The sequence below is a fragment of the Anoplophora glabripennis genome, unplaced genomic scaffold (genome assembly GCF_000390285.2).
Source record: "Anoplophora glabripennis isolate ALB-LARVAE unplaced genomic scaffold, Agla_2.0 scaffold896, whole genome shotgun sequence".
Taxonomy (NCBI): Eukaryota; Metazoa; Arthropoda; class Insecta; order Coleoptera; family Cerambycidae; genus Anoplophora; species Anoplophora glabripennis.
The window spans coordinates 168,660-179,137 of NW_019417040.1; the positions used below are offsets into that span (position 1 = coordinate 168,660).

The 10,478-nt window shown below is 31.8% G+C and overlaps 4 protein-coding genes across 8 annotated transcripts in view; 1 reads left to right on the forward strand and 3 right to left on the reverse strand.

The window, feature by feature from the left end:
• The window catches only part of LOC108913537 (protein argonaute-2), a 20,527-nt gene extending 15,425 nt beyond the window's left edge, over positions 1-5,102 (reverse strand). For 3 of the 5 annotated variants that reach the window (XM_018719099.2, XM_018719098.2, XM_018719097.2), the window contains exons 1-2: positions 4,929-5,102; positions 3,190-3,351 (exon numbers count right to left, since the gene is read on the reverse strand). In XM_018719099.2, coding sequence (XP_018574615.1) covers positions 3,190-3,340 — 151 coding nt within the window. In that variant the 5' untranslated portion in view covers positions 3,341-3,351; positions 4,929-5,102. Of the gene's footprint in view, positions 1-610; positions 735-3,189; positions 3,352-4,928 lie in introns of those variants that run through there. The other 2 variants (XM_018719101.1, XM_018719100.1) reach the window with 1 other exon arrangement.
• A 1,441-nt stretch (positions 5,103-6,543) lies between these two features.
• On the reverse strand, positions 6,544-7,787 carry LOC108913541 (DNA-directed RNA polymerases I, II, and III subunit RPABC4). The gene is made up of 3 exons (XM_018719105.1): positions 7,625-7,787; positions 7,433-7,525; positions 6,544-6,674 (listed from the first exon to the last, which is right to left on the reverse strand). The coding sequence occupies exons 1-3, from the start codon at positions 7,686-7,688 to the stop codon at positions 6,652-6,654; spliced, it is 180 nt and encodes a 59-aa protein (XP_018574621.1). The 5' UTR covers positions 7,689-7,787; the 3' UTR covers positions 6,544-6,651.
• Positions 7,788-7,825: 38 nt separating this feature from the next.
• Positions 7,826-8,763, forward strand: LOC108913540 (UDP-N-acetylglucosamine transferase subunit ALG14 homolog). Its single transcript, XM_018719104.1, has 2 exons — positions 7,826-7,915; positions 7,967-8,763. Exons 1-2 carry the CDS (start codon positions 7,909-7,911, stop codon positions 8,626-8,628), a joined length of 669 nt encoding a protein of 222 aa, XP_018574620.1. The 5' UTR covers positions 7,826-7,908; the 3' UTR covers positions 8,629-8,763.
• A 68-nt stretch (positions 8,764-8,831) lies between these two features.
• Positions 8,832-10,204, reverse strand: LOC108913539. The gene is made up of 2 exons (XM_018719103.1): positions 10,097-10,204; positions 8,832-10,032 (listed from the first exon to the last, which is right to left on the reverse strand). The coding sequence occupies exon 2, from the start codon at positions 10,014-10,016 to the stop codon at positions 8,991-8,993; it is 1,026 nt and encodes a 341-aa protein (XP_018574619.1). The 5' UTR covers positions 10,017-10,032; positions 10,097-10,204; the 3' UTR covers positions 8,832-8,990.
• Between the last annotated feature and the right edge of the window lie 274 nt (positions 10,205-10,478).

Here is a 10,478-nt window from a genome sequence, read left to right on the forward strand (position 1 = left end):
TATCATTATCATCATTATCATCATTATCATCATTATCATCATTATCATCATTATCATCATTATTATCATTATTATTATTATTAATATTATTATTATTATTATTATTATTATTATTATTATTATTATTATTATTAGGTACCTGTTACAAGACAGTGAATGTTTTACAATTCAGTGCTAAACTGAGGTATTAAGTAATAGTTTTTTAAAAATTCCTTAAAATACAATTATACAAACCTAAAAGATCAAAAAAAACATTCGACATTTTAAATAATTATACCTACTTAGGTAAGCACACCTAATAAAGACAAAAATTCACTGACCTTATTCCCAACCATTAAATGAATTAGCTACTTTAGGTTAAGTTATTATGTGGAGTTCAAAATCAATTTTACAACAACTGTACTTGTATCTTATAACTGCAATATCGTCTACAACGTGAGAGAGAAAAGAAAAATCAGAAGGGATGAAAAAGTCTCTATAAAAACAGTGGAAAACCTCAAAACAAAGGCTGGCATTCTAAAGGATCTCGTTTTGTTTGAAAAACAAAACAAAAGTTTTAACCAAAGGCATCACCCGCTTGAAGAAATCGCAAATTCCATGATGTACTTACGGCCTCCAGATCCGGGATACATATTTTTGTTTTAAAATTAGTCACACAAGCACACACAGCACACCACTATTATATTGAAATAAATTGTCTATCTAGTTACAAAAGACGTCAGCCATTTGCAATAGTGACGTCACAATGCTTCTGGGACATACGGCTTGCGACGGGTTGGCAAACGACGCGACGTACTACTCTTTCTCTTTCTTCAGCGCAATGGAATTGCGTGGCAGACGAAAACGAACAGACACATGTTCAGGGACGGAACGCGTGGGGGTGTCCAAAGGGCGCCACACACGGCCCGAAAATCCTCTGAGCAAAAACTGTGCTGTGCTGCTATTTTGGCCCATGTCGGTGTTATTTATTGGCGAGATTTTATTAAAAGAAGTCCGTAAGAAAAAACGTGACAAACAAATATGGACAAAAGAATGGCTACAGAAAAGAAGCAGTTTTCCCACATAAACTTACTTTTAGAGTTAATGGTTGTGGCACAATTATTTGCGTATGGATGAAGCAACTTATTTAAACGTTTCATCACTTACTCATATGCGAATAACTACCTCAACTCACGAGACAGGCTTACGGGGGCATTATGATTCCTGGCAACTAGTAGAAGCTATGAAGATATCAAGTTGACAACTTTAAAATAACCACAGGTCTTCGGCCGGATCATCCCGAAAGGTGTGAATCTAAATAGTGATTCTTTTTGCATGTACTAAGCTCAATTGTTTTTAATTTTTCAATTAGGCAGTAGGCGTAGGCAGTCTCTTTTTTTACTCTATCATGGTAATTTCTATTATTAATATGCCCCAGATAAGATTCAGAACCGTACATTTTCAAAAAATCTTCCAAAAAAAATGCTACTCTCCGAACGACCGTATGGTACGGGACTGTGCATAATTTCATAACCTCTTTTCCATTCTTATCAGATCACGCTGCCTGAATAGTTCAGCAAATTTGAGCACTTTTCTACCACCCACGTTCCGGAAATCCCGAAGCCCAAGACTGCACAGTTTTTCCTCAGGGGATTTCCGGAATGTGAATGGGGCCCTTAAGAAAAATATTAAGAAAAAACATTTTCTCAAGCACAATAATCAAGGTGGTAGATTAAATGTATTTAGAAACAAAAGAAACATATCAGTTTAAGAAATATGTATTGGTAAAACGATAATATAAAAAGAAGAAAGAAGAGCAGGAACTTTTTCGAGTTAATTTGATAGAATTTTTTGTTTTCAATTACCTGAATTAACTTAAAATACTAAAACACAACTTCGGTTACCTCAAAATGACAGTTGACGTCAAGCTGTTTCAATAATTGTATAGGTATGTCTTTATAGTTTTAAGTGATGTCAAAAACTGTATTTAATTAGTGGAAATCACAGCTAATCTCTGCTATTTTGAATGCTGAATAATCGATTAGGTGAGATTAACTGAAACCTCAAAGAAATAAAACTCGACATAAGTAAAAACACCAACTTTGATTTTTTTTTAACTCTTCAACCAAAGTAGACATTAAGGCGGCAATACGCAATTTAAAGTTATTTGGGGATTAATATTTCAATACTTTGTACAATGAATCTACAAAAGGTACCTATATCTAGGCACATTATTTGTTTAATACCATCAGGAGTAGCCGCTGAAACGCAGGCAAATAATATGATTTCGTATTTTAAAAACGAATCTAATTTGTTGTGGTGAAAATCACATATAATAGCTATTTATGATATACGTGTTAAAAGTAATATTTTATTTTGTGAGTGAAGATGATTAAAAAACGAGCGTAGCGAGTTTTTTAACTTCACGAACTAGTGTTAAAAGTGACTTACTTTTAACACGCGTGTCAAAAATGACATTTTTAACATCAAAAATGACAATTAAAAAGCCCACTTTTAAGTTTTGTAGAAAAAAGTTATTTATGCCATTTTTTTAGCTAACAATAAGTTTTGGTTTGATAAAATTTTATTAACGATGTTTGATAATTTTTTTTAAATTTTCGGAATACCATTTCGGCGAAAAAATAACAATGGGCATATTTACGAACTCGTAGAATAGCCCTGAACCCCAGAAAAATACATCTTTTATACTTAACTTTTTTTAATTTACAAAAATGCCCCAAAAATTATTGTTAAACGAAAAAATATTAATTAAAATATCGATTTCGGAATTATTTTACTATTATTAAATAAATAAATGAAGATAAAGTAAACTTGTTTTTTCAATATTTTTTTTAGCTATTTAATAACGCTTTCAAGGAATTAATATGCACTTTTTGGGGTTATCCGAATATTTCTACTTGCACCATTGGCATTCGTGCGAAAATGCCATAATCTTTTGTAAAAAAAAAGATAAGCCACATCTTTTTCCCGTTTAATTTTTTTTTAAATATGCCAACAATTCTGAATTAATGAATTAGATTTGCGGACAGATTTGATTTATTTTATTTGTTTAATTTCTAATATAGAATTATTCAATAAAGTTATGTAATAATAAATAATGGTTGACAACAATAATGCCACTATTATAAAAACAGGACGAAATAAATATGAATATAAGTAGGTATAGATAGGTACTAACTAGGTACTAACCATTTGGGTTCTGCTGCATACTCTGATGGGAAGGATGGGACGCCAAATGTGTCGCTTGAGATCTATGTCCGATTAAACTGAGCGTCGCAATATCTGGAAGCAGCACCGAAGAGATTCCTGTCTGCATCGTCAGCTCAGTCTCGGCAGACATGATTTATACCTCTGGAAAAAATAAAGTTACTAAATGTATGACTACATTTTAATAAATTACAACGTCAAATTGAAAAATTGATATTTTATAACCGTCAATTTTCTACCCGGATGTAAAAGATATTTTGCATAAGACTTGTTTGTATGTTTTAGGTACCTATAACAAGAGATGAAAATTTTAGCGGCGAGTTTACGAAATGATGAGTTTTCATCTCGGTTACCAAATACTATATATTTTTTTCTTGGAATATGACATTAGATTTGTGGAGTGAAACCTTATCCATTTTGTTTCCTTTTTTAATGTTGAACTGAAAAATTAGGTAGGTACCTACGTAATTGATAAGAATAAGGTTTTTAAAACGTAAATTTAGGTGGTTCATTGTTTTAATTAAGAATATCATAATTTATCATTCCCATTTTTATCACTAGAGAAGAAACATAACATTTCCTAAAGGCTAGTTAGGACCATGCGAAATTCATAGTTTTACAAAAGTATTTATTTGTGTTCCTTCCCGCCAGTCAGGAATGAATGAATGTTTTATAGGAGTGAGTTGCATTTCGGTATTATAGGTATCTTTAAATTAAAGTCATAATAGGTACATCAAGCGCGATAGAGGTACCTAGGTGTGGCCTGTAGCTACCTTTAGATCGGCCCTGTTTGTAAATAATTTAGGTAGATACCTATATGTGAAGTAGGTAATTAAATAGATATGAAATATTGCTCCTGAATGAATCAACTTGAATGAATGAATGGACTTTATACCTATAATACAAATTTTTGTAATTCCAAGAAGAGTAGGTACTAGCCGATATAATACCTACCTCTTATTTACACGTCACAACTTTTAAACATTATTGTCAAAATTGTTACGTAGTACCTAAGTATCCCTTAGAAATGTGTTAATAACTTTTTATAAGTTTTTAATGATTAGTAGGTACATGAACCATATTTTTCATCGCATATATGAAAAAGAATACCTACGCACAATCTAATATATGTTCTCGTTAATGCAGGTAACAAAAAAATTTATTTAAAACCCACGTCATGTGTGTTTTAAACAGGTAAATAAGTGTATTAACTAAATGCTTACATTTAATGAATTAAGTACCTCCTAGTAGGTACCTACGTCTGCAATATTTGTTATCAGCTGTACCTTTAAAGGATATGTAAATGCGGAACGAGAACCGCAAATAAATATGCCTACTGTAAAGAGGATACATGTATTTTTAGGAAAATTATCGACAAATTTAAAACGATTACAAGTATTAACTGAATGAAAATATAAAATAAGCCAAGTGAGATAATAATAAATAGATTCACTGTTACGCACATTATCATAATTCGCAGATAGGTATGTAATCACAATCACCCTAGTTGCGACGCGCGGGTAACTGTAGATATGGGTTTATCGAAAATGTCATTTATTGTGTAAAGTAAAATACATGGAACTCAAACTATTGTACACGTTTTTCTTTGGAAAGAAATAACATTTTGAAACGGTGTCCTGCCCTAGGTTAACGAAATCTTCAAAATAACAATTCAAGGCTAAGCCGGGAATTGTACACAAATTAAAATAGTACGTACTTACCTCGTTTAAAAGTGATTATCTTGATTTGATATAAGCGACAACATATTGAATTTCGTTCCAAAAGTAACACGCCTTTGCAAATGCCACTAATCATATCATAAAATTGTTTATATTTCACGAATATGATATATCTTTGTTGCGATTACACTTGTTTTGGATACCTAGATGTCTGTATTTTTGCAGATATCAGAAATGCGCATGCGCCAACTCTGTCAGTGCTTTATGTCGCGTAGGTACCTTGATTTTATTAATTTGCATCGCACATTTACACATATCGCTTTCTAGGTTCCGAAGTGTCTAATTAGCAACATAGTATTTTCAGGATTATTTTATTGGTACAGTTTTCCAAATTTAACACTCTATGTATATTCTTAACAGTAGACTATTTATACATAAAAAGTGAACTCGGGTCAAATATACAAATATACCTACTTTACTGTAGGTACACCTACTGATAATTCAAAATTATCGTTATCTCCTCCTACCCCCTTATAAGTAGATACGTAATAAATATAAACAAAGGTTAAAACTTATTTTTTTTATCTATTACCTATACCTATATACATTTATTAACGTCTATTGGATAGGTAGGTAGCTAGCTGCAAAACGTTAATAGGTATACCCGCATATATGTATATTACTAATAATTATATTTTGTCCACAGGACCTTATTTCGTATTGCCATTAAAATTTAAAATTTGTTAATTAGGACATCATTATGATGTTTAAAATAGTTACAGTCCCGCCAAAAACTCACGTAACGGCAAACTTGTCACACCATTTCTTGTGGCACGTGGTGCCACAAAGAACCAACAGCATCATAAAAACCCCTATATCAACAATTAAGATAACAATGTAGATATACCATTAGTTATTTTACGTTTCCTGGCAAATATTTTTAAATAGTCAAACGATTAGTAGCGTTCCAGTATTTCCCACATCTAAATAGCGCCCGGATCTTTTTTTAATGCCTATCGGCACGTTTGTATGCGCGTACGCAATTCCAAAATGCGGGTTAGTTTATTGATTTCGCACGTTTGGCCTTGAAATTTTGTTTGAAGACGAGCCTCCTCGCTCACCGAAAATGGCCAAAAGTTGCCCTTGCGCAATGACCTTGAAAATTCGCGACCGAGGCCCTGGACTTAAAAATCGATCGTTCACGAAATCACTTTCAATTATCGCAGACAGAATTTTTTGAGGTGGTGGAAACCGGGACGATAAGCCATGGGTTAAAAAAGTATATAAAATAAAGATGTTATAAGATGAATGCTAATCAGTATGGGTATTGGATGTTAAGTTAATTGTTATATCATATCGCCACAGGCATTATATAGGTATATTGGTTACATTACTATACAGGGTGCCGCCGAGGTATCCAAGATATCTACTAGGTACCTACCTATATGAATTCTACGATGATTCTATGAATAATTCCGAATTTCCAATGGTTCTTGAAATGTGTGGTTTGAAGTTAACCAGATCGTATGGGTAGTTGCTAGAGAGTAAAATTATATCCTAATCTGTTTTGTATAATTGGTTGAAAATACCTGTCCAATCCTCAGCAGTTTTGAAAAAAAGAAAAAGAGTTATGGGTACCTCCCACAATAAAGGAAACTGTAGTTCGAGTCAAATTTATTTATAGCTTTGTTTTACTTAACATAAGTATTTCATTATAGTTAACATTTTACATCACACTTTTGACACCATTTCTTCATAAAAATATTCATCTGGCATCAAATACTACCACTGTACATTTGTTAAGGAAAATCCGTTAGAAATAATTTCAACTAAAAAAATGTAGCATTGGTAATTATTTTCTGTACCTAGCATATATAAAATTACTACAAAATTTCACAGTTCTCAGGTTTGGTTTATGTTTTTATGTGTTTTACTATATTGTGTTTTCCTCCTTGCTTTAAAAATGGATATTAATTTATGTTTTGATAATTTACATAGCGATATGGATATGGAAAGTTCTTTACTACTCATGGTAAATACTTTGGAGGATACTGAAGACATAGGGTCTATAACGATTGTGTATATTTGAGCAAGATCATATTCGAGATCCTGGTTTTACAGAAGTGTGGTTGAATTACTATATTGATTTTGATTATATTATGATAACTTGTTCCAGTTATTTGACGTTTATCCCCACTCCGTTCCAAATACGTATTACTAGCGGCCTCAATGAACACTTTAAATGGTATTCAAGCACATTTCTTTCCGACGTCACCGCTTAACCGATAAAATTCTATCGCTTAAAAGCACTTCAATACACTTAATAAAAAATATATACTTTAATCTATGGGTATATTTAATGCACTTGGTCAGTCATTTTGTAATAATCGTCCTATTTACATTAAATTTTTGGTTGTAAAAAAAAATTACAGATTCATGTTCAGTAACTTTGAAAATACAGGGAAAGTAAATAAGTTCCATAAAATTATTTTTTATATTTTGTCTGTCATAGTCAGTCAGAAACTGCAACGAAATAAAAAGGATACATCTCTTTGTTCGTTTCTTGTACATGATACGATATCCACATTCTCTGCAACGTATAGGATCTCTGGGTCGAATTTCATTCTCATTGTGACATTCTAAAATTATAAAGTATATAATAATAATGCTGGCAGGAGTCATGATTCAAATTAGATCCCTTACAAATACATAACCTAACTTAAGAGTTAAATACTTACCCCCACAAATGTATACCATTGGAGTTTTTAAATTACTTGAATCTTTATTAGAACCTTCAGACATTTTATTTTAAATTTATTTTGTTAAATATGATTAGAAAACGTAATATCTCACACTTCGAGTTTAATAGGCTGTTAATTATTTACTTCACACTTCACTTCACAGAACATCGGAATGTGATAGGAATATCCCTACTATCTACTTCCATTCCAATCATAGATCATGATATAGTGTTCTCTGTCTTAACCTCAATACCTCCGACCTCAAATATAAACAAAAATAAATGGATAGTAAGAAGTCAATATAATTTTTTAAGTATAGACTTAATTTATATATTTCAGATCAACTTAAATTTGAGCTACTTATTTTGATCTTGACATTAGTCATTGCTAGAGTACTGTTTTTGATACATAAAATAACAACAGGGCATTCCAAATATGCAACTGGGAGAAGACAAAAAAGTTGTAAAAGCATTATTTGTATAGGTTCTGGAGGTCATACCACTGAAATGTTAAAGTTAATTGAAACATTGGATTTTATTAAATATTCCCCCCGTTACTACATTATAGCTAGTAACGATGTTACTAGTGCTCGAAAAGTGGAAGACTTAGAACATATAAAGAGAAAATATATAAGAAAGGAACCAGATTATAGAATTTATCGCATCCCAAGAAGTAGAGATGTAAAACAGTCATATATTACTTCCACCTTTACAACTTTATACTCTATTTTATATAGCATTCCCCTGGTATTACAAACTATGCCAGACTTAATTCTGTGTAATGGCCCTGGAACATGTATTCCCATTTGTGGATTAGCATTCCTTCTGAAAATAATTTATATTGCTGACACAAGGGTAGTGTTTATCGAGAGCTTTTGCCGAACAAAGACATTTTCACTTACTGGTAGAATTTTAATGTATTTTGCAGATAATTTCTTGGTTCAATGGCCCTCTTTGAAGAGAAAATTAAGAAGATCTGAGTATATTGGACAACTAATGTAAAAGCGTAGATAATATAAATTTTTTCTCAGAGGTATAACTACAGATTTTTGTTTTTCAGTAACAAAATATGTCACTAATTTGTCTTCCTTGATATTCTTAAAGTGCTATCGGAATTAAAAAATCCACATGGAAAAACTCTCTTTATTAGCATCCTCTCATACCCAAATGAAACAAAATAATAATAATAATAATAATAATAATAATAATAATAATAATATGTTTATTTCCCTTAGTGACATTATGTGTAGGTATAGAAATGGTCAAATTTTAACATATATGGATAAAAGACCTACATTTGGATTATCATGTACAAAGATTTTATTATATAATAAAAAACTATTGACGCACGTTGTTACTTGACACTAAAAGCCATACTTTGCCCTGGAAGCCAATCTACTATTCTTACTGGCTGCCCAAGCATTCTGCAACTCCTGTTCATTAGCCTTTGCTTGTTGCGCTAAGTAAGTTATATGATGTTTCTTCCTCCTAGTGGGATCCACGGGGTCTTCTATTTTTGGTTTGGATGCCATTTCAGGATCTGTCAGTGACTTTGCCATCCAAATATCCTTTTCAGGTAGTATTTCCTCTTCATTTATATCGATGAGTTTAATGTTGCCAATTGGTCTCTTATTTCTACCAACCAGTTCCTTAAAGGCTTGGTTGTCCAAACCGTTGTAAGGTTTCTCTGCTTCAGGGGCGATGTTTATTATTTCATCATGTAACCACTCGGGCTCATGTACTACAGGTTTAACTTTTGGCCGCCCGCAAATTTTTTTCCACATTTCATCGTCAAATGTTTCGGGCATTTCTATATCATCATCACTTTCTGCATCATTGTCCTGTTCTTTGTTTTGCCCCTTTTTTCGTAATATGCCCATTTGATTTGTCTCAACTTTTTTCCTTACCTTATGCGGTATAAGAGTACTACATTTAGTAGTATCTTTAATATTTTTTTTATTTACGGCTGTCGGTACAAAACTTTTAGCTGTTGTAACTGAGCCTTTTACTGGAGGAAGAAGTGATATCAAACTACTGCCTTTGACAGACTGCTTTTGCTTCTTTATTTGAGGTTCGTCATCGTTAACATCATTGAAATCAGATAAGCATGGTATAGTAATTTTTACTTTTTCTTTATCCTTACGAATCGGTTTTGATTTTGGAATAAAATCTTCTATTTGTTCTTCTGGAAAATTTTTAACAATATTTTTACTATAAGGTAAAGTTGCAAAGAGAGGTTCTGTATCTTTGTTAGAACGTTCTTCTGCAGAATCAGTTTGGGATATCGAAGCTATGGAATTGACTTTGATTTTAGCTGACAAATCTATTACTTCTTCCTTCACAACTTCATTTTCACTATCACTGTCGTAATCATATGATACTAATGCCATGTTAAATAAAAAAAATCTGTAATACATATAACTATTATTTGTATTGTCCTCTTTAGAAATAGAAAATAAAATATTCGTACCCAAATCAGTAAATATTTTTATGTATTAAAAATATGCCCCATGTATATAATAAATTGTTTATTAGGAATGCTAAAACGTTAACACAACCTTAAATATCTTCCTCTTCCTCTTTAAAATCATAGAGAAATAAATATATGTTTTGTGTATTGTGTTGTCAGGGTAGCCAGATTGGGCTACTTATCGCCAATTGGGCTATCTCAGATGACTCGGCTACTTGAAAAAAAGCAAAAATAGCCAGTCGCCAATTTGGGCTATTTCGAGTTTTTACCAGTGTCGGCAATCTGTACAAATCGAATGTTAGAATAGTATATTTATATAAATTCTTTTTTTACTCAAGATTTAAGTTTATTTTTTTTCTTTTGTACATGGAATAAAAAATAT

Excerpts from the sequence above, each read along its gene's own strand:
- LOC108913539 (XM_018719103.1), bottom strand. The coding sequence starts at position 10,016 with ATGGCATTAGTATCATATGATTACGACAGTGATAGTGAAAATGAAGTT.
- LOC108913541 (XM_018719105.1), bottom strand. The coding sequence starts at position 7,688 with ATGTCTGAAGGTTCTAATAAAGATTCAAGTAATTTAAAAACTCCAATG. Across the intron at positions 7,526-7,624 it reads AATGGTATACATTTGTGGGG|AATGTCACAATGAGAATGAA; the intron begins GTAAGTATTTAA and ends TTATAATTTTAG. Across the intron at positions 6,675-7,432 it reads CAAGAAACGAACAAAGAGAT|TGGTAGTATTTGATGCCAGA; the intron begins GTATCCTTTTTA and ends ACAAATGTACAG.